Consider the following 23,354-nt stretch of genomic DNA (forward strand, 5'->3'; position numbering starts at 1 on the left):
CACTGAATACCCAGTACATTTCTTATTAAGATCCAGGTTAGAGTTGTTATTCAGCAACACATGCATGACGTAATATAGGATTGAGTGGTCAGACTCGATGACTCAGTTCACCCATGTCATCGAATCCCACTTGTACCCGTCCATGCTCGTGATATCAATCACAGGGTCGTCTGTCCAGCCTCGATCAAGTACAGACCGAATACTCCTACAACAAGCAGGCGGTGGGTTTTACGAATTGGTCTTCCCATGGGACATGCTGTACATTTTAGTCAAGTGCTTATAACTATATGTCATATACGGTGTGGTCTTTATAACCGAGCTATACTATATCACACCAGAGTTTATTAACATCATTTGACTTTAAGTAAGAATCGGGCCTCTGACCCTGCTATTCAGAATTCCCCTAGCAATGTAATACGAGCCACAAACGTTGATAAAAATCCCAGTGTCTTCATTATGATTATACTCTGACTGATGTGGCACCTATGTCAAATTTATCAGTAATGTTATATCAACAAGTCTTATGTGTTCAGGTATTAACGATGTATGCAGCATTTAACATTGTTTAAACTAACGATCCATAAATCACAGGTGTTAATCACAGCCCGTTGTAGACACCCTCTGTGTACATAACTGACGAATAAATTACATCATGGGGCTAATGGGGTTTTATGTTGTAAACTCAATTCTAAAAGGTGAAAGGTGCGTGTGTAAGGTAGCTTGTACAAGTACACAGTTATGCAGAGTTTAAAGACGTGGAGCTATAGTTCATAGGAAGAGTACCCAATTTAACACACTATATAGTGACTCCAAGGCGGCAAATCCTCAACATTATTCCTTTCGAAATGAGTGTAGGTCACCGTAACAACAAGTACCCGCAATACAATATCCCTTCATATTTGGTAGGCCATCACATAACTGAACCACGACTTCCTAATAATAATACATGTAATACATTTGTCATCCAACATGCACATTCGAAGCGGTCAGACAATCAGGCATTATTAGCCCGGACAACCCAAACTGCCTTTTAGGCGCTAGAGGGTTACAGACACATGACTTTATTCCACGGGGTACCCGTTTTTCTGCATTCGTAATTACCCGTCTCTTTCCGTGACCTACAAGAAGGCTTTGCGGAATGACACGAGTAGTTACGAATGTTTTTTCTGCTAGGCAATTTTGAACATGTACGTGCTTCGCACGTGCTTCGTTCTGGGGCAGGAATGAAGTCCTAAACTTTCAAGAGTCAACCTGTCAAAGACGGTGAACCATCCGAGAACCCCGCGCCCAGTGTTGCCAACTGCTCCTGATTGATTTGTGACCCCTATGCCACCAGTCGATATCAAGACAAACCCTATCCAGTACAAATTAATGTACATCAAAATGCGACCTTCCACATAGTGCATGACAGTCTCCTTCACAGGGTGGCGAGAGCTGAAGATACTTTGGCTGACAGTAGTGTATGTAACTGTCCATTCTTAGACAGTCAAATACTTCTATATGGTTTTTCACATCAAACAAATATAAATTTAGCATTTGTCTCCATAAATATAAACTTTCTCAGCCGAACCAGAATTTCACCGCAGTAGCATACATAAATTGCTGACTCCAACATGGATACAGTCATAACAAAAACAGCAACGAGTGGTTCCTATTTTACATACTAACAACATTTTCACAAGTTCTTTGTAAATACATGTCTCAAGACAGAGACGGAACACAGTACAACAGTACGGGTAAGCTGGTCCCCAGCCCCCTTTGCGTGCGCTAACGTTCGCCTTAGCAATATGCGATATGCTAGACAGGGCTCAGCTTATGGTATGGATGCACATTATGAAGCTGGGACCCGTCTCATGGTATGCTTTCGTGAAGCACACATTGCGCAGAGAAAATCAAGAACTAGCTTAGTATGTTATAAAAGGCAAACGAGACATGATTATACAAAGCGAAATATTATTAATACAATCATGAAGAGCACGTCGAGTCGAATGCTTATTATTCATTTTGGTGTCATAAAAATATTTGTATTGATTTCAAAAGGAAATATAGTGTAGCTGAAAACCAATTTTATTCTTTCAAAAACTTTATGATACCTTCACGTTTTTCGCCATGTCGTCTTTTTAATTAAATCCAAGATGTCAGCCCCCATGTACATGTGGATGAAAAGGTCAACACATGTCGTCAGTCATGTTCATTAGTGTATAAAAACTGAGGTATGTCATGATTTTGAATTCTGTCCACATTAACTAAAGATCACGTCAACATATTCACTTGTATTTTGTGTTTAATAGATGGCAACTGCGTTTTAATGCACCGACGTGAAGTGAACATTGAGTGTATCTTGCTGGCTATCGGCTGGACTGTGTATTGGGGATGGATGATGCTGTTTGGATACTAAAAGTTCTTGTAGAGCCATATGCATAATCACATAATGTTTGCTAGTCCAGCATAGGGAGTAGTGCACTTTACCGGGCGCGCTTTTTCCGATTGTTTTCGCTGTGCTGGCGGGGCTCGAACGCTCTCAGCAGGGGTCGTGGGATTCTAATTAGACTGATTAGCGGACACGCTACCTCGGGACCACCGGTGCGATCACAGTTTGTTAGTGCTCGTTTAACGGGTCATTACCCCACTAGCTCTGCGCATGCGCAGTGAATGAAAACAAGTTATTATGGTTTGTTTTCATTTACTGCGCATGCGCAGAGCTAGGCCCCGCCTACCCATTCATCAAAGCGAGAAGCCACACCTAGGCATTGTTTTCAAGATGTTGTGCAGCCAATCCAGCGAAGCTATGATATATGATGACGTTTATCGTTTGACTTTCGATTCGTGGATGGATATAATCGCATCTAAGGTTTGCCAACCCTAACCTTTACTCACTAACCCTAAGGATCTAGAAGGGGGGGTCCCTAACCCTAAAGATCTAGAAGGGGGGTCCCTAACCCTAAGGACCTAGAAGGGGGGATCCCTAACCCTAAGGATCTAGAAGGGGGGTGTCCCTAACCCTAAGGATCTAGAAGCGGGGGACCCTAACCCTAAGGATCTAGAAGCGGGGGACCCTAACCCTAAGGATCTAGAAGCGGGGGTCCCTAACCCTAAGGATCTAGAAGGGGGGTCCCTAACCCTAAGGATCTAGAAGGGGGGTCCCTAACCCTAAGGATACATCAGCGCGGTAAAGTGAGACAGTTCAGTAGCTATAGCTATAGCGCGCTCATTAGCGAACGCTCAGCAGTCCCGGGTCGCGCGCCCGGTAAACTGCACTCTAGCCCCAGCCCCAGCGGGAGTAGTGCACTTTACCGATGTAAAGTGCATCGCGGTAAAGTGAGACAGTTCAGTAGCTATAGCTATAGCGCGCTCATTAGCGAACGCTCAGCAGTCCCGGGTCGCGCGCCCGGTAAACTGCACTCTAGCCCCAGCATATAACTAGACGACTTCGCACTATACCAAGGTGTTCTCGAATTAGGCCTTGGCTGGAATACGAGTTTATTCATATGAACTAAATGTTTGCAGGAGTCAGTTGTGAGAATTAGTAAAGTTCTTACAGCAATGTCAAACCTGGGTGATGCAATTAAAGAACCTAATTCTTAGACTTCGCGGTGATATGTAAATGAAACATTTTGGTTTCTGAATTTATGTGGTGACTGTCAAATGTTATCAGTGTACTCAAATTACTAAAGACAAGGTATGGTAAGTACCCATTTTTGCTCAGAGTTGGCATAAGTTGTTGAAGAGAAATGTCATAAGCATGATGAAACAAATAAATTATTATGATGTTTCCATCATGTTCATATGGCTATAAATGAGAATAACTCCTAATTTGTTTTAATTTTTACATATTTTTGGTAATTTGTGTACATTGCACTGAATGTTCAGTTAAGATATGTCACATATCAAGAGGAAATATAGCCATCATCACTTAAAACATGAGGCTATATTAAAGCTCACATGCAACCAAAAAATCAAACATAATTAAAATACAATTATCAATTATTCATGACATATAATATACATTGCTGCTTGTGAAAAAATAAATAAACAAAATTATAAGCATACAATCGCGATTCAAACGTGCAATATTTTGTACTTGGGCTTAGTTCCCTCGAAATGAAGCCTTTGGGAGACCAAACCCAGTCATAGCGGGTGTGGGTACACTCAAGTGTAACGACGGCTTCCAATTGGCCGGTTCATTTGCTGATAGGCTGAGGGTTCATTGTGTGTACAGAAAGATGATCTGTTTCATGAGCATTTTAGAAGTATGGCTAGTCACAAGAAAGTAAGATTCTTTATGGATAGCAACGTCTTTTATTATACTTGATGCATCGTTTCAGTATGGATTCATATATCGTTGTCAAACAAAATCATAAACACTAGAAGAAGTCGTTATCCATAAAGAATGTATATAGAGATGTTGGGTTTTGTAGATGCATGTTCTCTGAATTTGTGTTTGATCCAATCAAAAATCATCTCCGTAGAGCTGGTGAACTCCTGTGCAGCTGGAAGCTGTCATTGTCCAAGTACAAAGCAGGACCTGAAACTGACAAGAGTTTGCACCAGTTTCCATCAGTTTCCCTTTGTTTGCCACCCACAGACATAAAGACGTGTCATGTGTACAAGTATCACACTTGTCTAATTGCATAATGTGGCAGAGACAGGACTCAGGTGCACAAGTCATAAATCAAGTTATTTTGTTTATGTCGTATAGCCTGACAGGTGTCGAGTTCAAATTGCATGTGGTCAATGATTGAAGCTGTGTATTGCATACTGTCGTTGGCAGGCACGCAGACATATAGGTGTCAGTAAACCAGACATTGAGCTTTCCCTGTGACAGAGGCTGCTTACCACAATCAACAATTTGTTTTATGTAACGAGTATATCATTTACTTGTTTGTGTACACAACCAAGATTAGACTACTGCTCACGACCTCATACTCCAGGCAAGCATACTGTTTCAAGCTCCGCGAACCTATTCACTGCGCATGCGTTCTGGGCGCAGCGCAGCACAGCTGTTGAAACCACTTTTTCCCCCAGCAGTGAGGGAAATTTAGTGAATCGTTTGAACTCCGATTTCGCGAACTTTTTTTTCAACATGTTTTTTTTTTCAAGTTTATAGGTTGAATTGGCATTTTTGATGATTTGTTGAGGTTAGTGCATACCGAAAGGTATCAGAATCTGCAAAGTTGTATTTTACATTGCACATGACCTTGAAAGGAGGATTATTTGGTGATCATCACTGCAAGGAGAACATTTGAATCTTTGTCACCAACACTTTTCTCATGCTTCTCTTTCTTTTGTGGAGATTCTATTTCAAAACCTGTCCTTAGAGTCTTGCTTGGTTGGAACTTGATGTCATTAATACAAAACATTTCTTGAATCCACCCAGAGGCATGGAGCCTTGGACATGCTGTCATTGTGTAAACAACCTCTTTGCCTCACCCACATACAGATGAAAATTGCCGACTGTTGCATAAAACACCAGTTGCTCATTCCATTCTGAACACAAAGCACATGCAGGTAGAAATAGGTATAGATTTTTTAAATGTGTGCGAGGTCATGACTGACCACCTTGTACAGTACCTGCCAGTTGGCATTGTCAATAAGATGTTAAGAAGCAAATAAACTTTTGGGGGTTTTTTCCCCTTTAAACCATAAAATATGAAAGATTTGTTGCCAGTCTTTGTCGGACTACCTAATTCATTGTTAAGAAACTTTGTGGTCAGTTAATACCGAGCAATTAAATGTTTGCCAAAAATCATTTGCTTCACTCTCGCTCACCAATGAAACCACAGACAGGTTATGTAACTGTTGCCAGAGCACTGCAGGGCAGCAGAAGTGACATAATGTGAGGAAAGACTTGCAGTTAGTGGTATATGAAATGTGTAACATGCTCATCAAGCTGTTGATTTCTCGATGTCAACAAAGCCAATGCTGAATCATTGTGTTGCCGTCAATTGCTCCTAGGGGTCGTGTGATGGTGTCACCATGCACAGATTTCCACCAGACCCCTCAGTTCGTGCTAAATATGTTAGGCTTGTGAAGCGAGTGTTGTGGAAGCCTATAGTATATAATGAAATGGATGGCTCAACCCCCAACTTGCTTTCAATATAGAAAATGCTATTTACATTTGTTGTCATCGAGTTAAAAAATCAAAACTGCTTACAAGTTTTTGTAAATGATGGATGATTAATTGAATTTTGTGTGCCACCACGTGTAACATAACCATTTCTTACTCGGAAGCGAGGTTGTGGTCGAAGTAGCAATAATACTGTACATGTAATAGTATTATATTGACACCTACCTCACTTCCGAGGAGGAAATTGTTATGTTATAAGCTATGACTTGCAAAATCTTATTGTTCATCCATCAGTATTCAAATACATATTTTGTTATCAGTTGAAAGTAGTTTCAATTTTTGTAACTCAGTGTTTCACACGGAGACAGTGATGCAAGGACTTAAGAGATTAAGGTATGCAAGCATATGACTGTTTTACTGCAATAATCTTTTCACAACATTTAACCCTATTTTGTCTCACCTTATCTGTGATTCCATAAGTTAGACTAGTTTACAAAAAAATACATGCTAGTACCAGTAGAACCTTTATACCCACTATCAGCATGTTCAGTCTGTTTTCAAACACCAAACAAAAGGAAATACGGGGCAGAAAAAATTGTCTACTCAGATAACCAGTCCCTCCTGGATTCCATGATTCCATGGTTGCAGAAAAAATCGCGGAATTTACCTTGCCAAGCAGAAAAACGTCTCGTCCACGGAAAACGCATTTGCGTGCAGAATTTGCCACTTTTCTGCAGCGGAATTTGCTTATTTTAAAAGTGAAAACTGACTGTTAGCCGGAATGAAAAGTAGAGATAATGTCAAAAGTAGGACTGCTTACACATAAAAAGGACTGACATATTTTATTTTGATAACATTTTCAAAATAATCATGAAAGATAGTTTATTAATAAAGCAAGTGTTAGGAGTTTATTAATAAAGCAAGTGTTAGGCATTTTTCAAATAATATCAGATGAATTTGACACTGCATTTACATTCTCAAAATCCATCATTTTGAAAATTGAAATTCTTTCAGATTTCTTTTAGGTATAAAATTGTCTGCATGAAACCGGAAGTTGTTCATCGGAATCAAAGTTACAATTGAGAGGGAGAGAAATAACTTTCAGAGAGTGTTTAATTCTCAAACACAGGAAAAGGTGTGGGTGCTTTGTCACTTAAGATGTTATGTGTACTGTCGACTTAACTTTATATCTGTGTTTGAGTATTAAACTATGAAGTTCTGTAAAATGTTTTTGTTGTTTTTTCTAAATGTTTTAGCCACAGAATGCTTTGCAGAATATTGCAAAGTGAGGTGCAGAATTTGCTTAAATTTGCTGCAGAATTCATAAAAAAATTTGCCGCAGTATCCAGGAGGGGCTGGATAATGTTTGCATCTAATAGCCTGAACTTGACTCTAAGAATAATTTTCGTTACATTGTAATGTTATCATATGAATTGTTATTAGAAACATAACTTTAATAGATTCAGGCTCAGGACATGTGAATTACGTTGAAGGCTGCATATCTATGTCATACAATATCCCTTCATGTTAGATATGTCATCACATAACTGAACCATGACCTTCTAATAATAATACATGTAATACGTTTAACATGCACAATGCACACTCGAAACGGTCAGTCAATCGGGCATTATTAGCCCGCACAACCCAAACTGCCTTTTAGGCGCTAGAGGGTTACAGTCACTAGACTTTATTCCACTTATTAAAAGACTGATCTTGGGTTTGTGTTGTTAATTAACATTTATGACACATGCCCTGACAAACATAATGTCAACATTAGGAACGCGTGTACATATTGCTAATTTGTCTATGGGTCAGGCATAATTGATGAAAAGCACTCCAGAATGTGTTTGTGGTCACTAGAGCTGTCGTACACTGTGTCAGGTTAGACTCACACATTCACAATTTTTAATAAATATCTTGTGACAAACCAGATAGACCTGCCTGACTTAGTCTGTCTCACAGTTCCAGAAAGACATTATTACCTCTGCCTAGCCCACCCTGCATTGCTATAGCTCTGAATGAAGTCTAGATTCCCTCAGGTTCTGAATATCACATCTCTGTGGGTCTCCCATTCAGTTTAAATGGTGTTATTGTTTACTATCAAAATTATGTATATTCAGAGAGTAAGCGTTAGTCTATGCCTGTCCCTATGTGGTAGTGGAGGCAGATACAGAATAAATGAGTATTGACAATGTTTTATCTGGGCATGTTTTACCTGAGCCCTTGTTAAAGTGAGATGTACAAGACTGGACTATGTACTAGCATGGCAGCAGTGTAAGTCATTTTAGTTTGCAATGGCTGCACATGGCACTTTGGTCTATAACTATCAGTGTATGACAAAATCATTGACATGCCAAATTTGAGTGTCATGTCAGATCACTAGTTATTACTATGACAGATTAACAGTCAACATGGGGTTCCATATTGTCCATCAGTCACTTAACTAGAATATTGTATTCGTGAATAATTATTCGTATTCGTTACCCAATGTTCATGATACATATCATATTCACAACACAGTGTATTCGTTGCAGCCCTATTCCATGGCATAAAGGTATGCAAATTGCCTCAAAACAATGGTAACAGAGGCAGATTGAGTTCTTAGGCATACTGCATGAAAATGTATGTTTTAAGACTGGATTTTAAAGTTTGTAGAGATGGAATCAGCTACAGTGATTCTTGTAGAGAGTTCCATAGAGTAGTGGCTGAGATAGATAAGGATCTGAAAGTTTGGTGTCAGGCACCTGAAGGAGGTATTATTGACTGGAGCACAGAGCTCTTGAAGCGACATGTGGGACAGTCAGATCAGGCAGGTCCAGTCCTATGGACAGCTTGGTAAGTGAGAGAGAGTATATGGAATATGATTCACTCAGGGATGCAGAGCCAGTGAAGTGAGATGAGCACTGGTGTGATGTGTGCCTTTATGCTCATACGAGTGAGCAATCTGGCATCATAAGATCTGGATGTGCAGCAGACGTCCCATCTGTTTGACTGGAGATAACAAAGAGTAAAGTTTTGCAATAGTCACAAGGGAGGGAGCTGCATCTCTCGTCAGCAGATGTTTGATGGCACTGATGACCCTAGGGCGGTCATTACTGACCCTGCAGCAGTGACTCACATGGTCTTCCATCAATAGCAAGGAGTCAAGGTACACACCAAGGTTGTTGACAGATGACCGGAAGGTGATGTCTGCTGACCCAATAGACCGGTGATACATTTCCCTAATTCGGATGGAGGTCTGAACAAAATCACCTCCGTTTTGTCTTAATTGAGTTGCAGCTCTCTTTTTTTTTCATCCAAGTACTGATGTCAGCAATGCACTGTTCCATTGCATGTTTCTCTTCCGATTGACTGATTGGTGTTGGCTTAAAGTTGTTCTTCAATACACTGACCTTGAGGTGTTGCATAAAGTATTGGACCAACACTGATCGTTGTGGCACTCCATAGAACATTGTGGCTGGAGTGGATATCTCATCACCAATATTATTATTTTTTTATCTCATTTAAAAACAAAATTTCTATTTCAGATTTTCGAGAATCCTAAATTTGTAATTACCTCAGCCAAATAAGTAAACCTGTTAAGAGCCGGGTAATGTTTGACTCACATCAGAAGATTCTTATCTTCAGGTAATAATAATGGCCATATTTAACATGTCTTTCCCGTACACTTGTGCGTGCTCAAAGTGCTAACATTATTACCCCAGATAACCCAAGCTGCCTGTTAGGCGCTGGAAGGTTATAGTTACATGACTTATTCCGCCAGGTACCCACTTTCTGCTGGGTGAACAGAGGCAATTTTAAATAAACTCACTTGCCTAAGGTGAGACCACATGTGTCGTGTGCTTTGTGTGGGGCAGGAACAAAGTCGAAGAAACTTTCAGGAGTCAAACTGTCAAATGTGGTCACTCATCCAAGGACTGTCGGCACCCAGTGTTTCTTTACTGCAGCTGATTCGTGGCTTATGCAGAGGACCGTATATCACCATCAAGATGGGATGAAGTAGTCCGACTCGCTGATTTGGTTAATGCAAGTTATCATTTCCCAAGTGTGTAAATGGATGCTCATGTTTGTTAGGTCCCAAATGAATGATGTCCTGACTATCCTCATATAGCTGGGACACTGTTGAGTGACAGGTCAGACAAGACAATAATACAGTGAAGTCTCGTTAATCCAACATTGTCAGTTGCACAGCAAACTGTCGGATTAACAAGGATTTAACTAAATAAATGAAACTAAGTTGCGTTTATTCAATTTGTTTCAACAAAACCTTCAGATAACACCAGTTGTCAGATAAACGGGGGGTCAGATTAACGAGACTTGACTGTATAAATGCTGCAAATTTAATGAATTGTATAAAAAGTACAACATTCTGAACTGCAACCTTTATCTAGTGACATTCAAATACGTGTCCAGCAACATCAATTTTAGAAATACTGAAGACAGAAACCGTACATTTCCACTCATGTTGATATAAGCCTAGAGCAACAGTGGGCTGGCATGTTAATGGTCTTCAGAGAATGACAGCTTACCGTGCCAACAATACTTTAGAGCCCTACACAGTATTTATTACATGAAGGACATTATACTCATAGACAAGGAAGCTGAAATGAAATAGTTGTAAGAGCTTTCATGTCAGTCTCTTGAAAATCTGGTAACCATGGCAAATCTTGTTGGGTCTCCAGTTTATAGATTAACAATGCTTTCATAGGTTTGGTAGGCTAGAATATCACAATTAGGAAGACGTCACTGACGAAATGAGGAACTGGCTGAGGATGAGTATAACATACTATAGAGCATTTACAGATCCTAGAAAAATAAATGACCAGATATTTTACCAAGAACATACATTGTCATGTTCTTGCGAGTCTGGAATGAAATTTTTAGAGCATGAAAAACCTACAAATATTCGGAGAGCAGTTCTCTTATATTTTTACGCACTTGCATAGATCAATGCTCATGCTGTTGATCACTGGTTTGTTTGGTTCAGACTTGATTATTTACCTACCACTGCCATACAGCTTGAATATTGCTGATTGCATAAAAATGTCACTCACTCACTTTAATTTTGAGATACCCACCACTTCTGAACCATGCAACTCCCTTTAAAAATAGATAATAATCACATGCTCAGAGAAAAGCAGAACATTTCAGCAAGGCAATGGAAAACATCACATTACAGTTGTAAAAAGCTTCTCAAGAGTTGAAAACTTGGACTTCAGTGATTATAGTGTCTCTGTGATAGAATGAATGAAACTATCAATGCTCTATTTATATTGTGCAGAATGGCTCGTGTCGTGCAGAAATTTGTATCACATCATCCAGAGTTGTTCTCCCAGCATGCTCTAGTGGTGACATCCTGTCGCTGCAAAGGAACATGGAAACAGAGAATACTGAGACGTGAGGACAGAAAGGATCGGGTGGTCCAGTATGCTGCAGAGAATGCCAAACAAGCGGAACGTGTATATGTGTGGGGATGTGCTACCACTGGGGCACTCGGTAGGATGGACTTGTTTCTGTGATAATGATACTGTTTCACCATGAGTTTAATGCTGAAAATAATAAGAACTGTGTTGTGAAATCAGCTCATAACATATATGACTAGGCTGCATAAAACAAAATGAAATGTTTCTCGGGCACATTTGTTTCAAAAGTGATGAGGGCGGTAGGACTTTTTTTCCTTAATTTTTTATAAGAAAAAAGTTATGAGGGAGGAACACATTTTTTTTTTTTGTCTCTCAGAAATACAGCTTGGAAGGTTTGGCACGTGTTAATAGATTCGGTTACATTCGTTCTTACAGACACTAATTCTTATAGTGGACAAATGGATGATCAGGACACGGCCAAGTGAAAATTATTTTTTAAATTGGCACAAATAAATGTAACACGTGGATGCCTGAGAAACACTTCACCTTTTTTATTTAGCCTAACCAATGTTCCATATAATGCTCAAGACACAAATTCAGTTCCCTACATGGGTACCATTCACTCACTCACTCACTCACTCACTCCAATTACTGTGATCTCATTATGAATAACAGAATGTTATGTCAGGAGCTTGGAGAGATTGAAGCACTCATAAAATTTAGACTAACACCACACTGCCATCAAGTTGCAAATAACTCCAGATATCCAGATATTGAGTTCTTGACAAGAACATGTTGGCATAACTCTGCTTATGTAGCCACATGTCTGAAACCAAAATCAGTGTCACTCACTTGATGTCCGATATAATATACAGACTTACACTTTGAAGCTTTACAATAAGAAGGGCAAAACTACAGTTTCTGCTGTCAACTGTGTTGCCCTTTATATTTTACTTATTGGGCAATATTTAGCTGCCACTGACATTAAATAGAAGGTATTCATATGACAGTTACTTCAGCATAACAATACTGTTTGTCTCCATCAGGCATTAGGTCTGATTTACATGACTCAACAAACACACTTCATGTAAACATTACAGCTGTAATACAAACAAACACTCATCCACTGTTAGCCTTGTTATGTCATAGTTCATATTTGTCATAACCATAGTTCAAACTTTACAGGGCAATTGGGTGTTGTGCTACCTAGCTCCTAACTCCATTGTCAAAGCTCCAAACATTGCATGCCTCCAGCTTTGCAACAATATTATTATCCTTCAGAATATTGTCATTTTTTTGGTTGAGTCCCATCCGGGATGTGGAAGACGCGGTGGTTGAGCAGGCTAAGCGACTGACTTTGTGTGCTGGCAATTAGGTGCCTGACTCTGAGGGTGTGGGTTCAAATCCCGGATGGGACTCAACCAAAAAAAAGTACTAGAATTTGTACTTTACTAAGAAAGTGAAATCCCAAATATGACATATGTTGCAAAGAGTTTTTAGACTGAAATTTGCCCCCTACTCACTAAATAAATCGTTAAAAGTAAAATATGTTTATTTATTTTATTGTTTTCCCTCATGCCTTTGGGTTTTCTGAGGACAAAAATCCCTCACCTTGTTTAAGCTATCTTCATTGTCCATGTTTCTCACTGCCCAGGTGTTTCTTTGGGGATCAGATTTCCACACTGTATGCCTTTTTCTGGAAGGATCAGCCTTGTGCCTATGGTGTCTTCATGATTTATGTGTAATGTTTCAGGAATTCAGACATATTTGAGGCCAGACAAGAGGCAGTCTGCCATACCAAGACAGAAAAGACCTGCCAGATTAAAGTTCACAGATATACACAACATCAAGGTACTTTGCTCTCTTGCTCCGAGCCCCCCAATCATACCCCATCCAGGTCAGCTGTGACCATCCTTTACCCACTCTTACTGGTTCAACCATGCTTTAACCTTCCCAATCACACCCTAACAAACCTTTTCCCATCATGCTCAGCCCAAACAAACCCTTACTTGTAATGCCATGCAAAACCCAGCACACCCAACCATACTCCCTCATGATCAGACCTCATCCTGCCCTGCCCTGCCCTGCCCTGCCCTGCCCTGCCCTGCCCTGCCCTGCCCTGCCCTGCCCTGCCCTGCCCTGCCCTGCCCTGCCCTGCCCCATGCTCCAGTATCTGCACAATAATTTCATCATATTTTGTGATACTTTCTGCATCACATTTTAAAAACAGTGCAATACCAGATTTACACTGAGGAAACTTGACCAGTCCAAACCGAATGAGGACTCAGAATTAGCTCTTAAGCAGATCAAAAGTCAGCTTTCCCCAAGTGTGTTATACCATGTCTCAACCACAATATGGCACAAAACATTTGGTTCAAGTTGTCCTGCCTATGTAACTGCCCTTGTGCCCAAGTGACAAGGAACCTCTGCCTGTACAGGTGAAGAGTGTGGCATGTGGCTACGGCTTCACCATGTTTACAGCCAGGACCCCAAAGGGACACAGGCTGTTTGGGACAGGAATAAACACAGACTCACAGCTTGGGTTCCATGAATACCCTCCAGGCTCAGGTGAGTGATCCTTGAAAGATGTTCACTGAGGTGAACACTGAAATCAAACTCATGAAAGAAAATGTTAAATGTGATTAAGAAGTCTTGAGTCCAACCAGTTGTTGAAATGTGTACCCATTTTAACAAGGATTTTCCTGGTGCTGTTTGTTTTCTTTTAGCAGACAGTTTCATCATTTTGTTTTAATGGTTTAACACTTTCTTCCAAATGATTTTGGTCAAGGTTTTGTGATTATGTATGTCCTAAAGTATTGAAATCTTCAAAGTTGCTATATGGAGTTTACTCGCCCTATAAAACAACCAGTGTCCAACCAACACTTTCTCATTTGTTCCCAGCATACTATTGTTGGGGTGGTGGGGTAGCCTGGTGGTTAATGCTTTCACTTGTATTGCCAAAGACATGGGTTCAATTCTCCACATGGGTACAACGTGTGAAGCCCAGGTCTTGGGGCCCCCACCATAACATTGCTGGAATATTGCTAAACTCATTGATTCATTCTCTTACTTGCGTGTTCAGAGTCAAGGCCACCATGATGTAGGTCTGGTGCTGAAATACCAATGACTGGCACCAACACCAACAGTTTCTCTTGTTTCAGGCCGTGTCCTCGACATCATAGTAGAACCTGTCCCTATTTCTCTGCCCTTGTTGTCCCCGGACACCAGGGTGCAGGATGTGTCATGTGGTCGTTCCCACACTGTTGTCATCACAGACAAGGAGGGAGGTATGATATGCTGTTCCTCTTCGTTATTTACTTTGTAATGGAATTGTCCACATGAAGTCCTATAAGATATATGTATCACTATATTTAAACTGTTTGCTAATCTCAGGGTGAGCTTCAGCCTGGAATTCTACCAGCCTCACAAGTCCTGACTCAACTGGCAACAATATCTTAGAATAGATGCATAGTCATGATATCTTTATTGAGGAACACTAATGTTAGTACACTATTACAGTGATAGGTTCGGCCTCCTTGAAAATGTCGGGGTTGTGAGGTAGCCCAGTGGTTACACGCACCAAAAGCCTGGGTTCAATTCCCCACATTGGTACAATGTCTGAAGCCTATTTCTGGTGTCCCCTGTTGTGATATTGCTGGAATATTGCTAATAGCAACATACAGCCATGCTCACCCACCTTGAAATTGTGTGTTTCTAGTTTTCAGTTTGGGCAACAACTCCTCTGGTCAGTGTGGCAGGTCAGTGGTCGAGGATGAAGTGTACGCCAAGAACCCAACCATTAACAAGATTCATGATCTACCAGACAGTGTTGTGAAAGTAAGGAGGAATGTTGACAGACAGCAAGTTTAGTGTTTTTAGGCAGATATTAGGTGTGGGATTGCTGCTTTGAGGAGTATTCTATGCAGTATTATGGCATGACAGTTTGATGTGTGAGGAAATCCAAAGTGCTCCTAATGGTTGACCACTTTGATTAAACAAACAAGCATGGGTGTGATGTTGACATTCCCAAAAACATAATAAAGGTGAATAGGATTCAAACCCGCATTCACAACTCTGCACCGCAGATTAAAATGCCAAAACATTTGGTTTTCTTCAGTGTGTGGAATAGTGGGTAACAAAGTCCTTGAGCATGACTGATTGTGACAGACTGATGGTTTCCCTGTATGAACAATCCCCCAGTGAGACTAATCCCTGTGTTGTGATATCCAGGTGGTGTGCGGACAGGACCACACCCTGTTTCTCACGGACACTGGTCAAGTTTACAGCTGTGGGTTGGGTGCTGATGGACAGACAGGTCAGTGAGTTAATAGCATGCAGATTCATTTGGTAGCAATGTTGGCAGCATGCTTTTTCTCTGCAGTCGAGGATCATGTATCCATTGAAAACTTAATAAATTTTCATTATCCCTCAGGTTCAGTGTCTCCCATCTGACTGGGGCTCCTTTTCAGTGTTAGTGTAATTACTTGTTTCTATCAAAATTATATTCCGATAATAGGCTTTAGTCTTTATTCTTTAGGAACTGGAACTATTCATGCAATCAATCAAGGGCTTGTATTGTCCCGACTTGAATTTTTCTAGGGAAATGTTGACATAGATAAAATAGTGCTAGGTGTGGTGTAAAACAACATTCAATTACTGGACTGTATCCGTCCTTCCTATGCGCATGGCTTGGAGTGTAGGGCCCAAAGAGCCTGTTGAACTGTGCTGCATTTGAGGTGAGGTGAAATAAAGTTGAACTTCGAAATCAAGATTACATCCACCTAGTCATGAGTATGTGTGTGTTACTGCCTAGACTAGTCCTTATGTATAGTTGTCATGTAAGTGTCAGCCTGCTGAGATACCATGCTGCAATTAAAGGTGGACACCCCACTCAGACACATTATACTGTGTCTCCGCTGCCTTTAGCTCCTAAAATTCCAGGCTGAGTAACTCCTTAACCTTCAATGTCCTTTGATATCACGTGGCCAGTGTATGCAAGTGCTAGCTTTCCACTCTGAGTTGACTCTCTATCCACAGCTCCACCTCGGTGGTCAAACTAAACTGGAACCATGACTCAACTCTAGGCATCATGCACAGACTTTTCAACTGCAGCGGCTATGTCATGCTGATCATATTGTCACTGTTCCAGGTCTGGGAAGTTACAAGAATGTGTCAGTGCCGACCCTGGTAGAAGGGGATATCAAGGATGAGAAGATTGTGAACATTGCGTCTACAGCCGACTGTGTTCTGGCTGTCTCAGGTAGGGGAACAACTGAAGGTTGTCTTTTCATTGCTGAACAAACTCATGTTTTGCAAACAGATTGAAAGTATGAAAGGGTGTTTTAAAATTTTCGGAAAGAAATTCCCCAAGTAGCATTTCCGTGACACATATCTACTGCTATGTGGCACCATCTTTTGAGAATTATACAAAAATTTCATTTAATAACACCTGGATCAAAGGTTATGTTGAGCTGATGAAAACTGAATGATTAATTTAACAGAACTGTGATTCGGTTTGTGTTTGCTTCAGACAAGGGAGATGTATTTGGTTGGGGTAACTCTGAGTACAATCAGCTCTCCATGGTAACAGACAACGCTCAGGTTTCTGAGCCTAAACATCTTCCCTTGAGGGATTGTGGGAAAATAATCAAAGCTGCTGCTGCTGGCTCCTCATGTGCTATACTCAACGGTGAGTGCCAGTGTGTCTGTGTATCTGTACCACCAGGGACTTGAGGAAAACCAACTGTCATTTGACACTTTTGGTTTGATGTGATGAATGAACAATGAACAAAATGCAGTATGACATATATAAAATTTTTTCAGTGTCCGTTTACAAGCATATTTTCTCCCTTTGAGATACCTTCCCTCTGACCAGATTCCCACTGACCCATCTATTGCAGACATCAGGAACTCATACCTCCTTCCCTTCTTTGCACACACGTGCATGCACACGCATCTGTTACCTCAATCACTTACTCACTAATTGGGAATTTCTTCTTTTGCAGATATGGGAGAGGTGTTTGTGTGGGGTTTTGGGATCCTTGGTAAAGGACCTGTCCTGGAGGCAGCAGATCGGCCTCAGAAGATTCCACCAACATTGTTTGGCTGTCATGAGCTCCAGCCTGAGTCTAAAGTTGTTGATATTGTCTGTGGAATGGGTCACTTTGTAGCTATGACAGGTTAGTTCCCGTTCTTCACACTGCTTTAAATCATCCTCCGATAAGTCTCCACTATACCCTGGACGCATCTGCAGGTCAGCCTGATAATTTTATTACCTCCCTTTGCTGGCGCCGCATTCTCACAGTAGCCAATCACCTAGCTCACAGTTATAACCCAGCTTGCCCGTATCAACAACTGTAGCAGTTGCAACTCTGCAGGATTGCTCACAGTCAGACTCAGATTTGGGGGAAATCATGCAAACGAATTTATTGGTCCGAACTATATGCAAGAACCGCTTCTACCTCTTTCAGAGAACCTCTCCATGGTTTCTGTTGCCAAGTTGAAACAGTTAGATAATTTAAAAAGTGAAAGTGAGTTGTGACTGGTTCGCTCAACTTCCCAGCGTAGACACCTGATTGGATAAAAAACCAGCCAAAGGAGGTAATAAAGTTATCGGGCTGAACTGTAGATGCATCCAGGGTATAGTGGGGACTTATCGAAAGGTATACCCAGGAGATATCGAGGATACTTTTAAGTGGCTCAAATTTCACATCCTCGTACATTCCCAGTCTTTCCCCTCAACTCTAGAGATGCTCAGCAGTGCTTTAGCCAAAGAGTGGAACAATCCTTCTTTGGCAACAATCCAAACACTGAGTGACAATTGTGGCAGACTGTCATCACAATAGGTAGATCCCTTACTCTCTACTGAGAGCTTAGGCTGTCAAACAAAGCATTTGTTTTCATGATTTCTAACATGTTGGTCTTAGTCAGATGGTCTTATCTTGATGGGTGTTCTGACTCTTAATATTTGGTTACATGTTGTTTCTTGGTTATTGGTACCACATGGCCACATGTCTTCACCTAATGTTGTCATGGTTGCACATGAGTGAATGTATTGTGTTGGTAAGCGCAATAATGACACAAGATTTTGAACACTGAGCACATGACTTGAAGATGATTATCTTTCATGGATTAGTCAGAGTTGTTTTGTGTATATTACTTTCGTCTTCCCTGATGTATCAGAGTGACACTTGGTGGTGGACCTGGACACTCTTCTAATCAGTGGTCCTCTTGTAAGCAACAACCACCAAACTCATGCACCCAGCGATCAGTAGAATATGATGCACTTTATGAGCAATAAACTGTAACATTCCCTCCATATTGTTGTGAAAAAAATGAAAATAAGAATTATTTTTTAATTTGAGTTCCTTCTTACATATTTCACTGTGCTTGTCTCCAGACACAGGTGATGTGTATTCATGGGGGAAGAACAGAGAAGGATGTCTCGGGCTTGGCAAGACAGAAGACCAGTTTTTCCCTCTCAAGGTAGGTCCATATTGTGATTGTGACCATATATCTCAAGGGCTAATTTTTCAGTTAAATCAAAATGAAATACATTTCATTTCTGTGTTTTAGCAAGACTCACTTTACACTAAACCTATACCGTCCTGTTGTTTTCTGCAAGACTTACTTTAGACTAAACCCACTGACATGGATCCATTCCTGTGCTTTATACAGGGCTCTCTTTACAGTAAATCTATACTGACATGGATCCATTCCAGTGCTTTTTACAGGGTTCTCTTTTCAGTAAATCTATACAGACATGGATCCATTCCTGTGTTTTTTGAAGGGCTTTCTTTACATAAGTCTATACTGACATAGATCCATTCCTGTGCTTTTTGTAGGGTTCTCTTAACAGTAAATCTACTGACGTGGATCCATTCCTGTGCTTTTTACAGGGTTCTCTTTACAGTAAATCTATACTGACATGGAACCATTCCTTTGATTTTAGCAGGGCTCTCTTTACAGTAAATCCATACTGACATGGATCCATTCCTGTGCTTTTTGAAGGGCTCTCTTTACAGTAAATCTATACTGACATGGATCCATTCCTTTGATTTTAGCAGGGCTCTCTTTACAGTAAATCCATACTGACATGGATCCATTCCTGTGCTTTTTGAAGGGCTCTCTTTACAGTAAATCTATACTGACATGGATCCATTCCTTTGATTTTAGCAGGGCTCACTTTACTGTAAAGCAAGACTGACATATATACTGGACAAAAATACTTAGGGATGTATGCAAATTTTGAAATTTTGAATAATTCTCTATTTATTCATTGACACACTGATAACATATCAATCATAAAAATACCAATATCCATTCCTGGGGGTTTTAGCATGACTCACTTTATTGAATAACAGAAATATTATGCATCGGAGCTTGTAGAGATTGAAGCAGTCATAAAATATAGACTAACACCACACTGCCATCAAATCCAGATAGCCAGTTACTGAGCTTCTTGACAAGAGCATGTTGGTATGACTCTGCTTAATACTCATCTGTTGAAGATATCACTGTTAAATAATTTTACAAAGTTATTAGACATTGTGTAATAACATTGCATGTGACGTCAGAGTGTTTTTAAGGTTATGACGTCACAATGCTAATACTTCTGTCTCATTAGTATTAGACCTTACTTGACTCACGGAAAGATGAGTGTCACCACACTCATTGAATTCTTAGGAAAGAATAGCTTAGCTCAGTATTATTTTGCTAATGTTCGGTGAGTAATAAATAAAATACTAAACTATGTCCCATGCGAGCGAAAGTGAGTTAGATACCGATAGCATTCACAAGTTTCATAAATTTGCTGTTACACGGGACATAGTTTAGTATTCTCTATTTATGCATCCACATGTCTGAAACAAAAGTCTTTATGTAAGTTCATAACAACCTTTACTTTTCATTGAGAGAATCAATGGACACCTAATGTTAATAGGCCCACTCTTGGCTCTCAAAACTTAGAAGCATCCCCTTTTGAGATCCTGAAATGAAGAGATTTTAGGGTATATATACATCTCCTAAAATACCAGTCCCAATCAAAACTGTAATGGTCTGAGAGGCACAGACCTAGGAAGATCTCAGTTAGAATTGATGTTCAGTAACCCAGGCCTGTAAGAAGAGGCGACTGATAGAATCAGGTGGCCAGACTCATTGACTTGACTGACACGTCATCATATCCCAATTGTGTAGATTGCCCATGCTATTGATCACTTTATTGTCTGGCCCAAACTTGATTATTTACAGACTGCCGCCATATAGCTGAAGCATTGCAGGGTGTAGACTAAAACTAAATTCACTCACTCACTGAGAGGCAAACTTGATGGGTAACTAGACTAACTTCTAGTCTCTGAAATGAACATATTTTGCAGAAAAATACAGTTCACAAAACATAACCATAAAGTGTAATGAAAAGGAACTCAGAGACTTCATTTTCAGACATTGGAAATCTATACTTGCCACATATCGTAGACTTGCATGGGCTGTCTTGGACATATTTGTTTCAGGGTCTGTATGACTGACTAAGAGGTATCCTACAGAAGGACTGGTAATGAAATCATCACCCCCATTTTGCTTACTGCCTGAGGCATTGTTGCATTGTAGAATGTAGGTGTATATATATTGCTCATGGCGGTATACTGAAACCCACAATCACCCTCTTTATACACTAGTGGAATATTGGATGTGACATTAAGACCAGAACTCAGTATCAGACCCTGGTCTCTGTGGTGTAGTGCTTTACACGAGATGTACATTATTGTATCATATATGTTCATGTAGGTGTGATCTACTTTTAGAAATAACCTTTGGTAACTAGATTAGATATATTGATTCACCGGAGTGCTCGTCTGTTTGAAATGTCGCCAGGTTATTGTTAGTCATCTGTGGAAGACATGTTTATTGTAAATCAATCATAGATATTTACTTACCTTGACTGATGGCAGAGTGTATTGACAGACCAGGAGTAGCGCTGATGGAACTGATTCATAATGTTATCCAATAGGAGAGAATGGTTGTGGGTAAAAAACTTTTTTTCATGAGTGTTTGAAAACTTTCAGTGCTGATTGGTCAGTTGCACAATAGACAGCATTTCACTTATCATGATGAAAAATATCAGAAAGATATTTTGTATTTGTTTTATTTACTAACTGACTTATCCATCCAGACTCTCTTACCTTAATGCAGAAATTCTGGGGGATTGTTGCAATCTGAAGCAGTCCCTCTCTCTCACTACTCACTCACTCTCTCTCACTCACTCACTCACTCACTGTCCATCAACTCTGTTGATCCTGCTGCAGCAGCAGATGACCAGACCTTTCTGACAGTCACTAGGAAACTCACTCACTCACTCACTCACTCACTCACTCACTCACTCACTCACTCACTCACTCACTCACTCACTCACTCACTCACTCACTCACTCACTCACTCACTCACTCACCCACCCACCCACCCACCCACTGACGGTCCATCAACTCCATTGATCCCGCTGCAGCAGCAGATGACCTTTCTGACAGTCACCAGTCACTACGGGGATTCTTCCCCCCAGCTCACTCACTCAAATTTGCTCTATGATCACCTCTAATTTTTCAAAAACAAAATCTTTGTTGAATACTTTGAAAACCTTTCGGTAAAGGGTAGTAATAATCACATTGGTATGTAATTGAAGATTTTTTAACAAAAAATTTCTTAAGTTTTTTTAATTGACTTTCAATGATTAATGTGCTTAGAAATTAAACATGTTTTGCCAGTATTATAAACAGATGTGCTCTGTGAGCATACTGTATACACTGTCTGGTGTGATTTTGTCTGATAGCCTGGAAAAGTGTCAAAACTCAGTGACTGACCTCCTGATTTTGGTGGACGTGTTGATAGATTGGCAAGCACATCTGCAGAATATTTTGGCAGACCAACTGACACAGTTGTGAAGGTGTTTACATGTGGGGGTTTAGGTTTCCTGCCCATCATACACAGATTCATCCAGGGACAGATATGGCAGTCTGGCTTCATGAATTAGAAAAAACACACTGATTAAACTGTATCAATAATCTGCTTGGGTGTCACTTTTAAGGAGAGCCTTGTGTACCGTAATTGCTAGCACTGTGCAATTAAATCAAATTTCGGATTAACAAATCTTTGGACAAGTTTTTGTTATTGCTTGATTTGGAAGATGTACATCATTTTGGAGTTTTTTTGGATTTGACATTTATGCGAGAAATATAATTTGAATGAAAAAAGACTTTTCACATTTTTAGGGCCAAAGAGTCTGAATGTGTCATTTCTTCAGTGTTCATTACATTAGTGGCACCAGTCATACGGTTTCTTGTCTTGGTATTTGTATTTTCTAAACCAATTATAAGAGTTCATCAAACTCTTTTAAGAAATGGTATACGAGATTTATTTGACTGTTTAAGGAATCAATAGTTTTAAATTATGACTGTAATTCGTGTAATGTATGTGCTTGTCCGGGCTATGTCAGTGATGTATAAGTCTTCAAGTCAATAATGGTAAGACGCAGAACAATTTTCTGTACATCCTTGGAAACAATAGGATGAGGTAAAGAAGGATGATTAGTTGGTTGGCAAGAGTGAGGCTCTGATAATTAATTCATTATGACCTATATATGTTGGAGAGGCCAAATGACCCAGTCACCTGTGGCACCACAATTCATTCAACAGTGATGAATTCACTTGGTGCACAGAAACCTAGGGATACCTGTTTCACCGTAATTATGTTTTTCAATGGTGTGAGCGTGTTCGCGGGTTTCACCACAATCGTAAATGTCTGAGACCTGCATCTCTTCAGGAAGTCCTTCCACTAGTCCTCACTCACTCACTCACTCACTCACTCACTCACTCACTCACTCACTCACCTACTCAGCCACCCACCCAGCCACCCACCCACTTGCTCGTTTACTC

General features: G+C 40.3%; 1 protein-coding gene across 4 annotated transcripts in view; it reads left to right on the forward strand.

Annotated features, from left to right (window-relative positions):
* Nucleotides 1-2,106: 2,106 nt before the first annotated feature.
* The window catches only part of LOC137278050 (RCC1-like G exchanging factor-like protein), a 58,036-nt gene continuing 36,788 nt past the window's right edge, over nt 2,107-23,354 (forward strand). For 2 of the 4 annotated variants that reach the window (XM_067810112.1, XM_067810114.1), the window contains exons 1-11: nt 9,598-9,697; nt 11,352-11,566; nt 13,187-13,284; nt 13,872-14,001; nt 14,595-14,720; nt 15,152-15,270; nt 15,664-15,748; nt 16,583-16,693; nt 16,964-17,122; nt 17,439-17,612; nt 18,833-18,918. In XM_067810112.1, coding sequence (XP_067666213.1) covers nt 9,663-9,697; nt 11,352-11,566; nt 13,187-13,284; nt 13,872-14,001; nt 14,595-14,720; nt 15,152-15,270; nt 15,664-15,748; nt 16,583-16,693; nt 16,964-17,122; nt 17,439-17,612; nt 18,833-18,918 — 1,338 coding nt within the window. In that variant the 5' untranslated portion in view covers nt 9,598-9,662. Of the gene's footprint in view, nt 2,214-9,597; nt 9,698-11,351; nt 11,567-13,186; nt 13,285-13,871; nt 14,002-14,594; nt 14,721-15,151; nt 15,271-15,663; nt 15,749-16,582; nt 16,694-16,963; nt 17,123-17,438; nt 17,613-18,832; nt 18,919-23,354 lie in introns of those variants that run through there. The other 2 variants (XM_067810115.1, XM_067810113.1) reach the window with 2 other exon arrangements.

Source organism: Haliotis asinina, chromosome 3 (genome assembly GCF_037392515.1).
Source record: "Haliotis asinina isolate JCU_RB_2024 chromosome 3, JCU_Hal_asi_v2, whole genome shotgun sequence".
NCBI classification, from domain to species: domain Eukaryota; kingdom Metazoa; phylum Mollusca; class Gastropoda; order Lepetellida; family Haliotidae; genus Haliotis; species Haliotis asinina.